Raw genomic sequence first — 20558 nt, forward strand, 5'->3', positions numbered from 1 at the left:
AAAAGTAGGGAAAAATACTAGGCCATTCAGGTATGATCTGAATCAAATCCCTTATGATTATACAGTGGAGATGATAAATAGATTCAAGGGATTAGATCTGGTAGACAGAGTGCCTGAAGAACCAAGGACAGAGGTTTTTAACACTGTACAGGAGGCAGTGACCAAAACCATCCTAAAGAGGAATGCAAGAAGGCAAAGTGGTTGTGTGAGGAGGCTTTACAAATAGCTGAGGAAAGAAGAGAAGGAAAAAGCAAGGGAGAAAGGTAACGATATATCCAACTGAATGCAGAATTCCAGAGAATAGCAAGGAGAGATAAGAAGCCTTCTTAAGCAGTACAAAAAAAGAGAGGAAAATACTACAGTGGAAAGACTAGAGATCTCTTCAAGAAAACTGGAGATATCAAGGGAATATTTCACGCAAGAATGTGCACGATAATGGACAGAAAAAGTAAGGACCTAACAGAAGCAAAAGAGATTAAGAAGAGGTAGCAAGAAAACACAGAACCATATTAAAAAAAGGTCTTAACGACCAGGATAACAATGATGGTATGGGCACTCACGTAGAACCAGACATCCTGGAGTGTGAAGTCAAGTGGGCCTTAGGAAGCATTACTACAAAGAAAGCTAGTAGAGTGATGAAACTCCAGTTGAGTTATTTCAAATCCTAAAAGATGATGCTGTTAAAGTACTGCACTCAATGTGTCAGGAAATTTGGAAAACCCAGCAGTGGCCACAGGACTGGAAAAGGTCAGTTTTAATCCCAGTCCCAAAGAAGGGCAGGGCCAAAGAAAGTGTCCAGTTCAAACTACTGGACAATTGCCCTCATTTTGCAAGTTAGTAAAGTTATGCTCAAAAATCCTTCAAGTTAGGCTTCAACAGTACATGAGCTGAGAAAAGCTGGGTTTAGAAAAGGCAGAGGAACCAGAGATCAAACTGCCAACGTTTACTGAATCGTGGAGAAAGCAAAGAAATTCCAGAAAAGCATCTACTTGCTTCACTGACTATGTGAAAGCCCTTGACTATGTGGATCATGACAAACTGTGGAAAATTCTTAAAGAGATGGGAATAGCAGACCACCTTACCCGTCTCCTGAGTAAACTGTGAGTCAAGAAGCAACAGTTAGAACCTTATTATGGAACAACTAACTGGTTCCCAGTTGGGAAAGGAGTACATCAAAGCTATATGTGACCCTGCTTATTTAACTTCTATGCAGAGTACATCATGCGAAATGCTGGGCTGGATGAATCATAAGCTGGAATCAAGACTGCCAGGAGAAATATTAACAACTTCATATATGCATATGATACCACTCTAATGGCAAAAGGTGAAGAGGAACTAAAGAGCTTCTTGATGAACGTGGAAAAGCTGGCTTTAAACTCAACATTCAAAAATGAAGATCCAGCCCCACCATTTCATGGCAAATAGGGAAAAAGTGGAAGCAGTGACAGATTTTATTTTCTTGGGTTCCAAGATCACTGCAGATGGTGACTGCAGCCATGAAATTAAAAAATGCTTGCTCCTTGGAGGAAAGCTATAACAAACCTAGACAGTATATTAAAAAGCAAAGACACCATTTTGCTGACAAAGGTCCGTATAGTCAAAGTTATGGTTTTTCCAGTAGTCATGTACAGACATGAGAGTTGGACCTTAAAGAAGACTGAGCACTGAAGAATTGATGCTTTAAATTGTGGTGCTGGAGAAGACTCTTAAGAGTCCCTTGGACAGTAAGGAGATGAAACCAGTCAATCCTAAAGGAAATCAGTCCTGAATATTCATTAGAAGGACTGATGCTGATACTGAAGCTCCAATATTTTGGCCATCTGATGTGAAGAGCTGACTCATTGGAAAAGACCCTGATGTTCAGAAAGACTGAAGGCAGGAGGAAAAGGTACAACAGAGGATGAGACTGTTAGGTAGCGTCACTGCCTCAGTGGACATGAATTTGAGCAAATTCTGGGAGATAGTGGAGGACATGGGAGCCTGGCATGCTGCAGTCCATGGTGCTGCAAAGAGTTGGACACAATTTGGCAACTGAACAACAAAGTAGATTTCTAGACCTTTTGGATACAGAGTAAGATACCTATGGATCTATAAGGAATTATTAATATTTTCTACCTAATGATTCCTAAGAGTAGCCTATATATACTCACAGAGAATGTGATGTGGTCCAAAGCCTCACAAGTTTTTGCAAAAAGAAGGTCTTCCCAACAACTAACTTGAATTCTCCTTGCTACACTTGCAGTCTATTTTTGTCTCAGTGCCTGGACCCAAAAGACATACTCTGGAAAGCATTTCTCAAGTCCTCTCTGATTCTTACTCTTAATCTATCTTCCCCATCATTGTCTTAAAAAAATTTTATGTGGGTAATTTTAAAAATCTTTGTTGAATTTATTACAATATTCTTCTCTTTTATGTTTTGGATTTTTGGCTGTGAGGCATGTGGGATCTTAGCTCCCTGGCCAGGGATTGAACCCACACCCTGCACTTTGGAAGGTGGAGTTTTTACCAATGGTCCACCAGGGAAGTCCCCCCATCATCACTTTTGACTGTTCTCCTCTGGCAGACCCCCAGGTCTCCACATTCATGTCCAAGCTCTGTTTCCCAGAGGGCCAACACACTTCCTTAACAGAAGCTACAAGTCCCGCATGGCATGCTACCTCAGCCATTATCCTCAGGCCCTTCACTTTAGTTTTTTAAAAATAAAAGAAGCAGAAGCATACTCACTAATACAGGCTAAGGTGGTCCAGCTGGCTGTGCATGTGGATGGGGTAGGTCTCTGCCAGGTGAATCAGCTTCTCTATTGCTTCATAGATGAAAATAATGCAAATCAGGGAGGCAAACGCTTCTTCAGTGAAGCGAGTAATGTAGCAGACGAGGGAACTGGCATCAGTTGCCACAAGGACAATACACAGGAAGGCAGTCCACAGTCCAATACAAGCTCGCAGGGAGAGGTATGAAAGAGCGTAGTCTCTGAAACAAGACCGAAGTTCATCAAAAATCAGTGTATGGCGTTACATTCTGACCCACTGCATTACAGGCAAGGGGCAGAAGTGTGGTTAATTCATCTGCTATTGTCAGTTCCAGTACTGCAAGCTAATTTGTCCCTGATTCTGACTGCACTTTACTCCTGAAGGCTGTCTTGGGACCATTGTGACAAAGATTTGCTTTACAGGTAGTATTTCCCACAGCAAGGACAGGGACAGTGGAGGAGGAGCAAACTGTCCACTGCCCACTTCTGCCATTCCTGCCCGATGTGGTTAAGATCCTCTCCCGACAGTTGAGGAGGAAGAGCTGGTCCTTGCTCCACATGCTACTTCTAATACACAATGAAAGAAAGATTTACTGGAAAATGAGGGCGTTGCTGACTCCCCACCAACAATCAGAATATAAAGGGGGAGTATTAACTCAAATTAAAAATTGACTGGAACAGACTTAGAGATATCAAAAACAAACTTATGGCTACCTAAGGGGAATCATGAAGAGGGAGAAATAAATCAGGAGTTTGGGATGCACATACACACATTACTATATATACAGATAACAGATAACCAACAAGGACCTACTATATAGCACAGGGAACTCTACTCAATATTCCATGATAACCTATATAAGAAAAGAACCTGAAAAAGAATGAATATAGGTCTATGCATAACTGAATCACTTTGCTTACAACTGAAACTAACACAATATTGTAATTCAGCTACACTCCAATTTAAAATTTTTAAAAATCCACACAATTAAAAAATTAAATTTTTTACAAGAAAAATTGACTGGAAATGGAAATTGAGTTTTCATTAGGAAACTCTCATTAGGAGTTTGGATTAGCTAGGGAAAGTGCTTTTAAAGATAAAAAGTCAAAAAAGTCAAAAGTTGAGGGACATTAATAAAGCTCTCAGGGCCAGGAGATCTACTATTTTAGGTATGGTCCTACCTGGGGGCAGGGTGACAGACCACAGGACGCTTTTGCCTGCTGACACTCTAGTAGGACCCTAACATTCAAACCTAATAGCAAAATCCAGATAGGGTTTTCAGAAAACCAAATATCTTACTTGCAGAATTTGAACAAAATCTTTTCAAACACAAGCACTGGCCCAGTACTTCCCAGGATGGTAAGAGCCTGGCCGGCAAACAAGGAATAGGCGATCCCAGTCATGGAGGCTCCAAACAAGGATTCAATCGCACTCTACAGAGGGAAAAAAATCATCAGAGTCCACAGCCCATCTGAAATGAGTGACACAGGGTTATATACATTCTTAACTTAGCTCTCCAATGCACCTGACAAGCCACTTGTTTGTATTTTGTCTCAGCAAGAGTGATATGTACATAGTGTAATCCTCTTGTAAATGGACACTGCTTCAATAATTTAGGTCCCCAAATCTATCTACATATGACTTCTTAACAAGTCTACTATGCACAACTCAATTCATTATTTATAAATATACATAGAAAGCACAATGATACCATTCACGTTATGGGTTGTCATACAGAGTCACCTTAAATCTTATTTTCAGACGACATCAATATATAATTTTCTATCCCTGGAGCAATGGGGAATACAACAGGGCAATCGGCTACCTAAACTGATATGCAGGCAGAAAAGGGTCTGTTCTAAAGGAGAGCGGTGTGGCTCATTGGCGTGAAGTCAGGAGACTATGTAATTCAGCAGGAAGAAACCAATCTCTTCAGTCCATGCCCAGGGAATTTTCCTCCCAGTAGACTTGGCTGCCTTCATAATATTTTTACTCTCATTTGGGACCATTAGAAGTGGCAAAAGTTCTTACTATGCGCCCCTCGGTGGCTTCTCCAAGCAATCCCCCAAAGGTGATGACAGGCGACATGCAGGCACAGTACAGGAACAGAAAGGAGGCCAAGCACTGTAAGCTGAGGGCATCCCGGTAGTCACTCCAGTACCAGGGGGCCTTCCGCTTGATGTCCAGCACCAAGCCCCCAAAAAGCCTGCAGAAACACGGCAGACAGGTGTCTAATGCAGTCCCTCTCCCACGAAAGCAAGTCATCAGAGCACATTCGAAAGCACTTCCAATGCGCTCTGTATGGAGGTTAAAAATTGGCTTCAGTTTGACCCCAAGCACAAGAGATCTCTCTGGGGCCAGCATGGATTCTGGCCATGTTCCAACATGGATTCTATTTACAATCAAAGGCATGAATTTGAATGATTATCCCAAGCATAAAAATAATTAATTTGCTATGCATAACACCCATTCAATAAAAAGTTCCCAAAATTTAACATGAAATGAAGTATTAGCTTCAAACTTCAAATTCTGAGCTGTTAGGAAGCAATGAACAAAACTATCATGGTATTAAATCTGTTAGTTTTATTATCTGTTTTCTAGATGAAAAGCCCCCATCCAAAATCACTGCCGATGGTGACTGCAGCCATGAAATTAAAAGACGCTTACTCCTTGGAAGGAAAGTTATGACCAACCTAGATAGCATATTCAAAAGCAGAGACATTACTTTGCCAACAAAGGTCCATCTAGTCAAGGCTACAGTTTTTCCAGTAGTCATGTATGGATGTGAGAGTTGGACTGTGAAGAAAGCTGAGCGCTGAGGAATTGATGCTTTTGAACTGTGGTGTTGGAGAAGACTCTTGACTCTTGAAGTCCCTTGGACTGCAAGCAGATCCAACCAGTCCATTCTAAAGATAAGTCCTGGGTGTTCTTTGGAAGGACTGATGTTGAAGCTGAAACTCCAGTACTTTGGCCACCTCATGCAAAGAGTTGACTCATTGGAAAAGACTCTGATGCTGGGAGGGATTGGGGGCAGGAGGAGAAGGGGACGACAGAGGATGAGATAGCTGGATGGCATCACCGACTTGATGGACGTGAGTCTGAGTGAAGTCCGGGAGTTGGTGATGGACAGGGAGGCCTGGCGTGCTGCAGTTCATAGGGTCGCAGAGAGTCGGACACGACTGAGCGACTGAACTGAACTGAACTGACATGTTTATTCTTACTCTGAACTACCCACCTTACTCAAGAAATCAGCATAATCATTCATGCAGTTGCCAAGTAGTAACAGATACTTCATGCCAAGCACTGTGCCAGGTGTTGGAGATGCAACAATAGCAAGGCAAACACAGCCCTTTCTCTCTAGGGTGAACAGTCTGGCACTAGGGGACAGACAGTGTTGTGAGGGTGCCATGGCCGCAAAGAACAGGGAGGGCGTTTCAGCTGGGACTCGAGAATGGACCAGGAGTACCAGATGAGGCAGAGGGGCTGGCGTGGACGGCGCCTAGAGGTGAGAGCGCTTGGCCCGTTCAAGGTGCTGAAAGAGTTATGACTGGATAAGGCAATGTGAGGAGTAATATCAATAGACAAGGCTAGAGATGTTGGACAAGCTAAGTCACAAAGGACCTTATAAAAAAGAATCAGGAATTTATCCCAACAGTGTGTCAAGCAGTGAAGGACTTTAAACAGGGAAGCAGCATAAGTAAGCAGGCATTTTGAAAGGATCACTCCGGTGAGAGTGTCATGAATGGAGCATGGGGCAAGGCTGAAGGCCATGGGTTGGAAAGAGAATAGGGTGCCAGTTAGGAGGCAGAATCAACAGAACTTGGTGGCAGGACTTCAAGATCCCTCTCCACTTCCCAAGGATGAGAAAGATCAAGAGTGAGATGTCCTTCACCAAGAAGAAGGAGTATGTCCAGACAGGGGCAATTTTTAAAGAGTGGAGTCATTGAAGAAAGTCATTCAGCATTCTACAGGGCAAATTACCTACTTCTACACATGAATGGCACAGAAAAAAAAAAAAAAGAGGAGGAGGCCTGTTATAGAAGGGGAACATAATAATGCAATGCAAACCTCCACTGGATCCTGTGTCAACAGACTTTAAAAGGATGTTGCCAAGACAATCACAGAAAGGTGAATACGGACTAAGCATGAGACAATGTAAACAACTGTTGTTAATTTTATTAGATTTCATAACGGAATGATAGCTGTTTTTTAAAATGTCCTTATCGAACAGAGATACCTGCTCAAGTAGTTACAGGTGAAATGACATGTAACTGGTGATTTGGCTTAAAATAATCTAGAAAACATAAAAATAAAACAAGTAGTGAAGAAACAGACGAAACAAGATCGGCAAAATGTTGGTAACTATTGATGGGCACATGGGGGTTCATTACAGTGTCCTCTCTTCTTGTTTATGTTTGAAATGTTCTATACTGAAAACTAAAACACACCAATCTACTCTCTCATGAAAGGAGGCTTAGCTAGCTCTTTCTTTCTCTGCGCTCAGGGGCCTAGAGGTGTCCTATGAGGCCTGGGATCTGTATGCCAGAGAAGAAGGCCGAGCCAGCTCTCCTCCTCCATTCAAAAGCTCACTCTCTGTGGGATGAACTGAGAGTAGTTTTGACATATACATATTACCATGTGTAAAACAGACAGCTAGTGGGAAGCTCCTGTATGGCACAGGGAGCTTAGTTTGGTGCCCTGTGATGACCTAGAAGGGTAGAACGGTAGTCGGGGTTGGGGGAGACTCAAGAGGGAGGGAATACATGTATACATGTAGCTGATTCATAGTTGTTGTATAACAGAAACTAACGCAACATTGTAAAGCAATTACACTCCAATTTAAAGCAAAATAAAAGCTCCCTCTTTCATCTAGCCAGGTCAAATATGTATGCAGATGGACACAGGGCACACACTCTTATCTGATCCACTTGCTCTTCTGGTTTGCAGGGCACAGTTGGAACTTACTCTTCCTCAACCTACAGCAGTAACATCACAGTCTGGGCCTGGGTTTAGAGGAGAGAGGCAAAGTCAGCCGTGTGACCTGCTTTGGTTTTAGCCTGTCTGGCAGGCCTCGCTGAGGTAAGGAGCTATCTACAGGGTCTAACCTAGAGCATGGGAGTTCCACCTCAGGGTTTGGGACCCAGGTTACAGTTTGTAATAAAATGTCACTTGGTCTTGCTTTCCCCTCTGAGGAGATAGCCCCTCAAGGACCTTAGGAGCAGCCACAATTAATCCGGGGCAACAAGATTTTCCAGGTCCTTAGCCAACATAGCATTACCTCCCAAACACCAATGACCTTCCTCTGAGGGGTATTATTCTGGGAGAGTAACCTTCTGCAGCAGTGAGCCTCACCCTACGATGCTGCCATGATTGGTCCTCCTGGATGCACGAGGCTCATTATTCAGGAGGAGTGTCTATGAGTAACAGGCAAAAGATTTATGTGAAATGGATTTATAAGAAGCCATGGAAAGGAAGGACATCTGTCTGCCTAGCAGTGATTGACAGGGGAGAGAAAAGATCTGAGGCTCCTATTGATGGTATAACATAAATTAACAAAATGATTTCAAATCCTGTTTTGGAATCTGTCTCATTCCCCACTCATACAGACCCTAACGAGTTATCTGGCACAGACAATAATCAGACATGGATGCTTTCCTCCACATATTTGAGACTTCCTTTCCCTTTCAATACTATCCTTGATGTTCAAGTTTGGGGCAGCAGGAGGCACATAGGGCCACAAATTTACGCTTGAAGCCAGAAAGGACTTACCTGTGGGGAGGGCCACTAGGCTCTAGAGCACTAATTAGGAAGCCCTCTGGGGAGGGTTTTAGGGACAGGCCAGCCATCCAATTGTCTGCTGTGCCTGGAAAGAAACCTATTTCAAGTGGGGCTGGGATCATCAAGATAGTAACTCCCAATTCTTTTCTTCATCAACCCTTCCCCAAAGTGGCTTCTCCAACGAGGTACACCAATCTACTTGGGAAAACCCCTCAGCAGAGCATCCTCTGTGCTGTGAAGCTTCTGGCCTAGGAACTCTAGTCAGACTTTGCTCTTCACTCTACATGGGAATGCCTCAGAGTCACAACCTATCGTCAACATCAGGGAGGCCCAAGGCACTGTCTCAGCCCTGGCTTGGGAGGTCAGATCACACACAACTCAGACTGTTCTCAACTCTGCCTTCTCTCCGACCTTCTTAGAGCCTATACTACCATATCTTCAGGACCTCTCCATCCAACTAGGATGTCATCACCAGGTTGTGCACCACCTCAAAGAAACACAGCTAAAGGCACAAATAATACAGAGTCCAGCTTAACATAGTTTTAGTCTGTGAAGTCCAGGAAGGCCCAGAAAACTCTAGGGAGTCCATCTGCAGAGGAAGGTTCATATTCACCCCTACATACTTTGAGACTGGGAAAGGAGCCAGAGATGGCATGAACTGTGAACTGTGATCCCCAATACAAGCTGAAAAAGCTACAAGAAGAAAGTCGCGTGTCTCGAGGTCTTTTCCTAAGGGCTCTGAGGGAAACTTCTGGAGATCAGGAAGAGGCCCATCAAATAGAGTGAGGCTCTGAGCCTAGATGACCCTTGCTGTCAGCTTTGTCAATTCCAGCAGTTCCTCACTCGGCATTTCGAAGAATATCCTCAACCCCATTTGAACTTGTGAGTAAAGGTACTGGGGGCTGGTGATTAAGTGTGTGATGGTCCTGGCTATATGGGTTTTACTTTGGGGATGTCAGGCACCATTTCCTAGATTCTGTATCAGGTCTAAATATAGATCCAATGTAATAGGCTCCCAAACCCCCATGTGGAATTGACTGTAAGTGACCCTCCTCTAAAAAAGCATGAGACCCTAGTTTATTCTCTTTTTGAAACCAAAAGAAAGCTGAGCTCTCATCTCTGCAAAGATCATGTGTTTGAAGGAAAGTTGTTGGCCTCATTTCTACTACTTTCAAACTCTCAGTCCTGAGTTGTGAACACCCTTTGTATTCAAAAGGATAATCACAGCTTTGAAATTCTATCAAATCCATACCCAAGACTCTTCCCCTTAAAAAAGCACCACCTCCTTTAAGATAGTCTCAATTCTGGAAACTATTCTAAAGACAAATGTATCCCTTGAAATGCTTCTCAATACCAGGACTCCTCTGCCACAACTCAGACCTCTTCCAACTTTAAAGAAAATACGAACTTTACTTCTGGAACTTGATCCCTCTTTTCAGTGACCCATTCCATCAAAGGGCTCCTCCTTTCCTCCAGTAATCCCTCCCAGAGCCCAGTTATCCTTCCGCCCTTGAATACATTCCACCAGGCAGAATGAATTCTCCCTATCAACACTGCTAGTTAAATGCTATTCTGTCGGCTTCTCAGTTTCCTCTCCTGTCTGTCCCTGAATTTTCAAGAGTGGAAAAATTAACACTCTCTGCAATTCAAAAAAACAAACAAATGTTGGGTTTCCATTGGATAGAGTACTGAAGATAAAGAAATAAGGAAAGCAACTTCAAGGAAGGAAGAAAAAAATAGGCAAAAGCACTGGAGTAGACATTAAAGCTCCTTTCCGTCATCTGAGTCCTGTGCTGAGAGTCTCTGCCCAGCAGACCCTCTTAGACACAAGCACAACTTACAGTGCCAGAACCATAATCCCAACCTTCTCCCACAACGTGGGGGACACCTCTGGATGCCCCTCCAACCGCAAATCTCATTCTCTTTTACTACCTTCCTACCTGGAATATAAAACATCCCAGCTTGGGGACCCTCTTTCCTCATCTACCAGAGAACCTCCTCATTGGACATCTGTCCTTAAAATCTGGGCCCAGAAGAGTAAGTTGTCTATTCTCAGACACACCTAAAATAGTACTTATTTCCCTATCCCAAGGGGTTTCTTAACTTAAAATAACCATTTACTATTTATCCATGTCGTGTCCACTCGTGCTAAAGAACAGTCATCATTCTAATAGTCATTCATCAGATAATAATCGTGTACCCACTCTACGCAGGGCACTGAACTGGGTGTTAGGAATATAATGGGGTCCCCGCCTTTAGGGAACAAACCCTTCTGGCAGGAAAGACATCAAATCAAGAAATAATAATAAAACATGACCAGGGCTATAACAGGGGACTGGGCTAAGGGTAGTAGCTGGGCATGGGACAGGGCTCTAAGCTGTGATACCACACAGCACGAATAACCTAACCTCCTTTAAAGAGTGTCTTAGAAGACTCCAAAGGGACACCTAAGCTGAATCAAAGGACAAAAAGCAGTTAGCCTGGAAATGAAGAGGCGGAGGAATGTTCGAATAGGGGAGAACAATGTGTGGGAAGGATAGGAGGTGAGACAGAACATGGGAGGTGGTGTGAGAAACTTGAATGAGCGATACAGTATTTGATAGAATTGTAATATTTATTGTCAGTGGTCCCATTTGAAGTCATTCCCAGCCAATAAAGATACTATAGAGAAGAAGGCTGAAAGCAAAGATGACTCATTTCTTTATACAGCGTCTGTCCAGTAAGCAGTATTAGCTGTGAAATATTCCAGAACTTACCGCCCGGTACGCTGAAGCTCTGGCCCGCTGTGGCCCCCATGTGGCTCTGGTTCTATGTGGCAAATGTTTCCATTTGGAACTCCAGGCATTTTCCTTTTCTCCTTTTAACAGAGGACCACAAAATTAGCAAAGTCAACCACCTATTCTGTCTTTCCTGCTATGGCGGAGGTAGGCGGGGTGGAAGCGTGGGAGATGGCGGGGATCAGGGTATCATGAGAGAATCCAAAAGCAGCCCCCCAAATACCCAGGTGTTTCTTATAGCTTTCAGATGCATTTACTGATTTGGGACAGTTTACTGACTTTCCTGAAAAATACAAAAGACAACAAATAATTTCTCTTCCTCTCCACTGGTACCTGACTCCTCTGTCTTGTCCAGAAACAGAAACGTGAAGGCTTTGGCATCAGATATGACCTAAGTTCAAGTTGCAAATCTGTCTATGTGTAATCATTACCTTAAAACCTTGAAGATAGTATTTTTATTCCTCATTTGTTAAATAAAGAATAACAACACCTACTTGGAGATGTTGCTGAGAGATTTAATTAACATAAGCAAAGCACCTGGCCCAGGGACCAGTGTACAGCAGAAGTTTTTTTCCATCTTTAACCTCTCAAGCACTCTCTATGCACCGAGCTCTTTTCATTTAATGGCTTCCTTCTTAATAGACTCCCAAGAAATGCCCCCTCCTCTCCTCTCTGCCATTTCACACCAATCCTCCAAAAGTTGGCTTAAAATTCATCCCAGGGTAATCCTGGCCAATCGATGTTACTACATATTCATATTTTATTACTCTTCTGACATTCTAGGCACCCTGCAATAGAACCACATCTTGGTTTATTTAGCATACACCAACATGGTCTTTGCTGTGTCCACGGTGGGCTCTCAGTAAGTGACACTAGGCCACCACTGGCTCATGTGCATACATTACCTGGGAAGGGACATTTTTGGGTGGCTCAATTCGAATGGAGGGGTCCCACTCCCCTGGAGGAAGCACCGTCACCTGGTCTAGGAACTCATCAATCCCTGCCAGGAGGTCATCTCGCTCTTTTGCCTTATAAGCCACATCATGAAAAATCTAAGAGAAGAAAAAATCCTCAGGAAAGCTGAAAGTCACTTGACTTAAACAATAACCAATGGATATGGTAAAAGATGGATAAAACCTCTTGGTTTTTATCTTTGTCTAGGGGCTCTGAAATGTAGCTAAGTTTAGCACTTAAACAAGTACAGGGATAAAAGAGTTTTAAAAATGAATCTAAAGATGAGTCAAAAAAACTAAATATATGTCTATTAGTGTAGAAAGAGATAAGACATGACTCTAAAGTTTTGTAATTCTGTTATCTCCTCAAAGAATGGAACAAAAGCCAAGATGCGTAAGAAATTTTCCTGAAAAACTGCATGGAATTACTAATAAAGGTCCTCCCTGAAATATGCCTTCCAACCAAAGATGGCGGATAAAACACAGCCCCATCTCCCTTTGCCTCTTAGACATATGCCTTTTCAAGGCCCTACTTTGCAGCTTACCTGAGCAGCACAGTCCTCACCAGGGATGCAGCAGGGGCAGCCGAAATGGCTAGTAACCCTAGTACATTCACATGACAATGCCCAAGAGCATCCCCCTGACAACTGGTCTCATTTACGTGAAATGGGAGTGAGGTTTCTTTATGTAAATGGCTTGGATACACTTCATTAACTATCTTCTCTAGAAAGTTAAGTCAGCCTTAATATCTTTCCTACTTGGTACCCTACTTGGCAATAGTTTTCCCAGAAAAAGATTTCTCTGCATCCTTGATTATTCCAAAAAGGAGAGATGATAGAGGAAGAAAAATCCAAGAGGCCTTGGTCCTCAAAAACATGACCTGCATTGCTTCCCAGCAATAATTGTTTTACCCCCAACAACTAGCACAATGCCTGGCACAGAGTAAACACTCAATAAATATTCATGAGATGAACACATGAAAAGTAGAAGTGGTGTGCATACCTCATCTGTCATGATGGTGGCCATGGATCTGCCAATCTCATGATACTGCTGACCTTTCCCTACTGGACCCAGCAAAATAAACAAGAACCTGGCAACACACAAAAAGGATGAAATTATGTGAGCAAAAGGAAATTATACAAGGAAATACAAGGAAATTTCTTCTCTAAACAACATAACATTTCTCTTTTCTATCAAACAGAATTTATCATAGTAACTTCAAAAAAAGGAAGCAAACTAATGTTGCAGCAATCTGAGTAGCCTTGACCTAATAGCTCTACTGTAGTCATTAGAAGCTATCTGTACGACTCCATTCAATAACGTGGTTATAATTCTCAGGGTTTCCATAGACACAATTCCTTGCTCTAGAAAGGATGTTTTTTCAAAACATGGCATTGTAGTGCAAATTCAAGATTATCTGAATCTCATTCATTGCTCTAATAAGAAAATGATGGGGAGAGGAGAAGGAGAAGGCAATTGAAATGATCAAGCCCTGCAGAGGAGTCTAAATTGTGGCCTGGACATCTGAATATTCCATAATTAATGGGACTCTGAATCACCTGAATCACCACCTTCAAAGTGCATGAATAGGCTTTGGAACAAATGTGGACATATTTGCAAACCATACAAGTCCTGCCAGAACTATGGAAAGAGACATCGATACCTTTACTTAGAGATGTCTCCTTGGGATAAAGCTCTGCAGAACGGGGAGATCAAGACAGTCTCCCTATCCCAAGTAAGTGGTCCTTGCTATGTCTTTGGAATACTCTTTGAGTCTCAATTTCCCACGTCATAGAAACTGCACAGTCACAGCCTTTAAAGTCTTACAATTCTTCTGCACAGAGGTTAATCAAATATACCCCAGTTTTCTGAGATCATTGCTGAATTTTAACAGCAATCCCCAAATTAATTAGTCCTACATTTTGGCATTAGCTGATTTCTTCCACTGCTGCTGCTGCTGCTAAATCGCTTCAGTCGTGTCCGACTCTGTGCGACCGACCCCATAGATGGCAGCCCACCAGGCTCCCCCATCCATGGGACTCTCCAGGCAAGAACGCTGGAGTGGGGTGCCATTGCCATCTCCGGGTTTCTTCCACTAGAGCTCATATAACCTGTGCATTAGACTGTGCTTTGTGGTCCTCATCTTTACCTTGTTGGGATGGGCACTTCTGTCAGGCCTGAGAGAAGGACAGCCGGAGATAGCCTCACAAAGGCGACAATGGGGCGGTCCAGAGAGTCCACCTCTCCAACCAGGACATTCGAGGCCTCCGCCCCAGTGGGAATTTTCTTCATAAAATGAAGGTCCACCTGAAAATTTAAAAGCACCCCGACAGTGTGGGAGCCATCACCTCACACGTCCATCACCCTCCTCACAACTTACATTCATGCATCATTTTATGATTTAACATATTTTTCTCACACTACTTCACTTAACCCTTATAACAACTCTCTATGGCGGATAAGACTGGCCAATCAGACTCATTCTTTATTTAAAAAGTGAAGCCACCAAGACCCAGAGAGATGAAGTTGACTTGCCCATGACAACAGAGCTTCTAAAAGAGAGAATTTAAATCTAGGGTTCTGATTTGAATTCCATTACGCCATGCATCCTCAAAGTAAATGTTTTTGAAACTCCAGGTCAAATTGTTTCCATTTTTAAATACCTGAATGCTTTGCCTGAGGTTTCGGAGGGCCTCATGAGCTGAGAAGTGACATAATACTATCTGCGTTTTGGAAAGACAGTGTCAGGGAAAGACCAGAGCAAGAAAAGGCTGGCAGCTGGGAGATCAAGGATTGAGCCAAGAGCTGCAGGAGTACCCGGATACTGTGGGAAAGGCCTCAGACACCAAAGTCACAGTCACCAAGAAGAGTTTAACCACAAAGTAGTTGTGAGATAGTAGCAAAAATATTGTTTTCACAAAACCCTTGGAGGTAAATAAATAAGAATAATTGAAAAATAAAACCTTGAAGGTAAGAAGGTGCTCCTAGAGAGCAGGTATCAGAAAATAATTCTGAAACAGCAGGAGGTGTGCATCAGGGTGGTTTATCAGTGGCTAGTGGGTTTCAGCAGGTCGAATCTGGGGGAAAAACTGATGAGTCAGCCCTCTCTGGGACAGAGAAGGAGGAAGACATGAGCAGATGGGCCTCCTTTTCTGCAGAAGGGGGTCTGGTCCTGGAGAAAGGGTACTGAAATGCCAAAGCTTACCCAGCTTCCAGCAACAGGACTCTGGGCTCCACAAGAGATATGCTTAGGCCTGTGAGCCAACTTCCACATCTCTGCTCACCTTGCTTAAATCCACTGGACTGTGTTCACAATTCACTCCATTCTTTACTTCAAGACTTGTGGTTGGAATGGACTGAGGAGACACAGTTTGACCTATTTGGAGAAAATCAAACAGAATTCTCTGAGTCTTGCCCTTTCCCTCTTTGACGCACCTCATCCGTTGTCAGCTGGTCATGGCTCCCGGCTGCAAAGCCCACAGAGAGAAGAGGTTCAGGTGACTAGGAAGTGAGGACCCACACATACCTGTCTCCTTACCTACCAGCTAGCAGTAAAGGGGGCACAGAGATCTTACTATCCCTGAGCCCTCCTCCTGCACCACTTGTGATGTTTTTTTCTTGCTTTATTAAAGGCGGTAATCCTCAACGAGGAGTGCACACCATAAATTCCTATGGAGAACTTTTCAAATACATGGGTCCCCAGGCATATCTCCTATGCATTGTGTTTCGGTAAATGTGGGGACAAGGAGACCCCCAGCCTGGCCACAGAAATGGAAGGCATTCAGCAGCTGAAATTCATCAGATGTTTACAACCCACCACACACCTAGCTCAGGGCTTTACGCAGATTAACTTATTGAAGCCTCACAACAGACTGATGGAGTAGATCTTATCATTATCGTTACTCTACAAAGTGTGCTTAAAGAGGTTTGGGAGGTTGTCCAAGATCTTTGCAAGAGGTGAAGCCAGAATCTCAAGCCTGGAAATCTGACTGAAGAGTCTACACTACTGAATTTTGCCTCCCTAATCTAAGACATTTGTTTACTTCTAAAAAGCTCCAGTTGACCTTCGCTGGAGCCAAATTATCCCCAGTGTGGATATATCCCTGTCTCGCTGATCCTGCTGACTGCACCAACTATCTTGCTGTATCTCACTGTGTACACTCTTCATTGAGCCCAGGGTAGGCAAGGTGCGAGCAGGGAAACTGGAAGAAAACTCACGGAGTCATAGGAACTGCAAACACATTTCTTCTCTCCTGAATGGCACAGCAGCCATAGCAATGGACATGCTATATTCTCTCCTCTCATGGTTGACCCAGCAGACACAGCCTGAACGCAGCCTCACTACCATAATGCAGCCATAACGTAGCCCCCCAGCAGCACAGCCAACTCTCTCTCTCTCTGGCATGCCAAGTGAAGCTTATATACGCTTACAGAACAAAAGTAGGCTGCAGGCAAGCGAGTATCTCGGAACGTGCATCTGCAGTGCTATAAGTGATCTCAGCTGATATAGAATCATTATTATAAAACGTGGGGCGAGAATGAGAGGGCATGGGGTGGGAGAGCCTGACCAGGCCATCTTGGCTAATTTGATCTTTTCCTACACTCCCCAAGTCGCATCAGCTCTGAGGCCATTCTGGGGCACAAACCTTTCCCCTGAGGTCCACTGAAATGTATCTGAGGCATACATCCTTAGTGCCACAAGAGATGATGGTCGCCAGTCCCAGCCACCCATCTTGCCGATCCTCAAAAAGGACTGTGTCAAAGTGAGCATGAAAGCATATTAGAGAAATGCTGTTCCTACCCTCTAGTAACTCAGCATCTCCAACTAGTGCCTAAATGTCTTATTAATCTAAAGAAAAAGCAGTTACTCCTAATAATCTTACCATGTTTATCCATTGAATGTGGGTCAGACTGCTTCTTGCCAACCTCAGCAAAGGAGCGAACAATGGGGATGAGGTTGTTTCTCTTCTTCTCATTCTGATGATGATGCTTTTTGAGAAGGGCTTCCCGGACTTTAACCCTCATGCTGTCATTCAGGTCACTGAACAGCTCCTGCTGGTCCAGGATCAGGTCTGGAAGGCAGGTGCTAACATGAACACTCAAACTGATGGTCAATGATTCCAAAGAAGGCAAGGTCAGGTGAGGTAAGGGACACAGAGTAGGGAGAAGCAGTTCTACCAGGATCACTGAGGTTACAGTCTCTGTATCAGTGCCTGAAAGAGCTAACTGCTGATAGCAGCTGTGACACATTACACATTATTCATGTAACAAATCATTACTTTTATAAATGGAAACTATTGAGCACTTAACATGTGCCAGGAACTACATTCTGAACTTATTACATAATGATCTAATCTGATCCTTATAAAACCTCTGAAAAGTAGGTGGTATTATAACAATTTTTACAGATCAGGAAACTGAGGCCCCCAAATTACAAAATCCCCATGATCTCACATCTAGTGAGTTGCAGAGATGGGATTCAAATTCCAGACTGTCTGACTCAAATGTCCACATGATTGCCATTCTGTTCTATCATTTGCCAAAGTTCCCCTAGGTTCTCTTCCTCTGAGATTTTAACACTGCTGTGATTGTCAAGGGAAACTATAACTGTAGAAGGCCACATGACTGTTTGAAGGTAGAATCCCTAAAAATAATTAATTTGTTCTTGATTAAGCCATGCAGACAATTAATACCAAGCATCAATCTTGACCTGCCAAGTCCAGCAGAACTGAGGGGGAAAAAATCCCAACACCCGCTACTGCAAGGCAGCTGGCACAGAAGTTAACAGCATGTGTTCCGGAGCTAAACGTCCACACCTCTCCCACCCACTTCTACCACTTTGTTTGATAAACCTCTCTGTACCTCAGTTTCCTCATCTGTAACATGAAGCAAATATGATCCTTAGAAGATTGTTGTGAAAAATTAATAAGATATATAAAATGCTGATTCACTACAAGTGAGACCATTTACCTACCCGTATCACTAACATGAATACCTCAGGTCCCTAATGTGAAGAACCATAGCCGTTTTACTTAAACCCTACATATCCAGCCCCCTGCCACCACCTCTCCCAAACTTCAACCCGTTCAGCTCCATCCATGACTATCCAAGTGTTAGAAGCAATAAATAAAAGAAATCTATTTCAAATATTCAAGCCAAAGATCCAAGCTTCTCTCTCCTTAACTTTTAGATTGATTGGTTCCTTGTCTCACAATATAAACATGCTTCAGGATACTTCATCTTGGGGAAGAAAAAATAGAAGAACATCCCTCCCAGGTCTCCCTTTATCTGTTGCCTTCCCTTTCTCGCACATGCACTCACTCACCCTCTCTTTCCTCTCAAAAGAAACATTTCTCACCTGCTGCAATATGGCTGCCTCAATGAAACTGCTTTTGATAAAATCATCAACAACCTTCCAGTTGCTAAATCTGGTGGATGCTTCCAGTTCTTACTTCATCCACCTCTCTGCAGCATCTGACACTGATGAACTCAACTCCTCTCTTCTTTTGTTGTGGGTTGAATGGCGCCCCTTCAAAAGATGCTATGTACTATATACTAACTCCCCAGAACCCATGAGTACGATCTCATTTGTAAAGAGAGTCTTCACAGATGTAACTAAGGTGCTAACACAAGATCCCATCAGTAAGACCTCTCCCCAGGTCCCCATGTGATCCCAGACAGGCAGAATTACTTGGATACTTGTAATGAAGAAAAGCTGGAAGAAACTTAAAAATCTGTCCAACCAAACAGAGCCAAGCCAAGGAAAAGCCTCATGTGCACCCAGGAGTTTCTCAAACTCCATTCCCCAAACACAATACCTTACACTTCCTGTACTAGGAAACTCCATCAGATATCTCCCCTTCACATCATGCTGAAGAAGTGGGGAGTCCTTTGGCTCAATTTCATACATGTTTTTCCTATTTGCCATATTGAAAAAAATCTTTCTTTCACTTGAACCCACTTTTCTCTGCAGAGCTCCCAGTCATACTTATTACCAAACCAGAGCTTGGTTGTTGCACTTATTTTAATTGCCCTATGGCTATTTTCCTCACTGGGGCTTCCCTGATGATTCAGACGGTAAAGAATCTGCCTGCGAAGCAGGAGACGTGGGTTCAGTCCCTGGGTTGGGAAGATCCTCTGGAGAAGGAAATGGGAACCCACTCCAGTATTCTTGCCTGGAGAATTGCATGTACACAGGAGCCTGGCGGGCTACAGTCCATGGGGTTGCAGAGTTGGACACGACTGAGAGAATAACACACACACACATTTTCCCCACTAGAAGGTGAGCTCCTTGAGGGTAGAAACTGTATCGTATCCTGTGCCTAGTACATAATCAAGCATAGATAGAAAATAATGTTTGCTAAACAAACAGGCAAATGGAAAACCACACTCCATGTCATTTGCATTCCAGAACAAGCCTGTGGAATAGGCAGGGAAGAAATCCATCCCAGAGCTGAAGGTGCTGAGGTCAGGAAGGTAAGTGACTTGCCCAAGCACAAACAGCCACTTTCTTCTTTCTTTCCTCCACACCACACCACAAACGATCCTCTGCTTTCTCTCCCCTAACGTTACCTGAGATTTCTTCTATGCTATTTGCACGCATATCCAGAAGGACCGTCCCATTAATAAGACAGCTTCTTAACTCAAAGAGGCTGTGCAGTGAAAGGGTTGCCACATAAGGCTTGCTCCATCGTTCTCCCCCATCCTCAACATCTTCTTCAAACTTCAGCCACCTGAAAGCATGACAAAGAGATGCCAAAAACAGAAAATAAAGAATTTTCAGGAGAGGGTTTTAAATGTAGATCACAAAGAAAGGTACCTGAATAATCACACTGAACCTTGTAATCTAATCTATATGTTCAGCATGCAATGGCAAGTGAAATAAGCAGGTTACAAACCACTGCAAAATTGAGTATAGCTTGATTCCATTTTTATTAAAGGAAAATCTTAAAATACAACACACACATATATAAGACACCAAATGTTATATTCATTATCCCTGGGGTATAAATTTTTATTTTCTTTTTGCTTATCCTTATTTTCGCATTTTGTATAGTGAGCATGCATTACTTGTGCAACTAAAAAAACAGATCTAATCTATATCATTTGGATACACTGACAAATCACATTAATAAAATGATCATATTTTTCTTTGTTAAGAAGTCTGTGTGACCTTCAGAAGTTTGCAAAGACAGGATGTTAAGGCTAATTGCCTTCTTGCTTGGTATGAGGTTAATTGGTTTGTTTAATCCTCTCTATTCATTGAACACATCTATGGATACAGCAGGTATCCAGGAAGA

General features: G+C 43.1%; 1 protein-coding gene across 3 annotated transcripts in view; it reads right to left on the reverse strand.

The window, feature by feature from the left end:
- The window catches only part of SLC4A8 (solute carrier family 4 member 8), an 80931-nt gene that overhangs the window by 32248 nt on the left and 28125 nt on the right, over window positions 1-20558 (reverse strand). For all 3 annotated transcript variants that reach the window (XM_069584352.1, XM_069584354.1, XM_069584355.1), the window contains exons 5-14: window positions 19831-19991; window positions 17142-17330; window positions 15543-15634; window positions 14408-14565; window positions 13261-13348; window positions 12211-12357; window positions 11285-11385; window positions 4782-4956; window positions 4050-4183; window positions 2725-2970 (exon numbers count right to left, since the gene is read on the reverse strand). In XM_069584352.1, coding sequence (XP_069440453.1) covers window positions 2725-2970; window positions 4050-4183; window positions 4782-4956; window positions 11285-11385; window positions 12211-12357; window positions 13261-13348; window positions 14408-14565; window positions 15543-15634; window positions 17142-17330; window positions 19831-19991 — 1491 coding nt within the window. The remainder of the gene's footprint in view (window positions 1-2724; window positions 2971-4049; window positions 4184-4781; window positions 4957-11284; window positions 11386-12210; window positions 12358-13260; window positions 13349-14407; window positions 14566-15542; window positions 15635-17141; window positions 17331-19830; window positions 19992-20558) is intronic.

This window comes from Ovis canadensis, chromosome 3 (assembly GCF_042477335.2).
Source record: "Ovis canadensis isolate MfBH-ARS-UI-01 breed Bighorn chromosome 3, ARS-UI_OviCan_v2, whole genome shotgun sequence".
Taxonomy (NCBI): domain Eukaryota; kingdom Metazoa; phylum Chordata; class Mammalia; order Artiodactyla; family Bovidae; genus Ovis; species Ovis canadensis.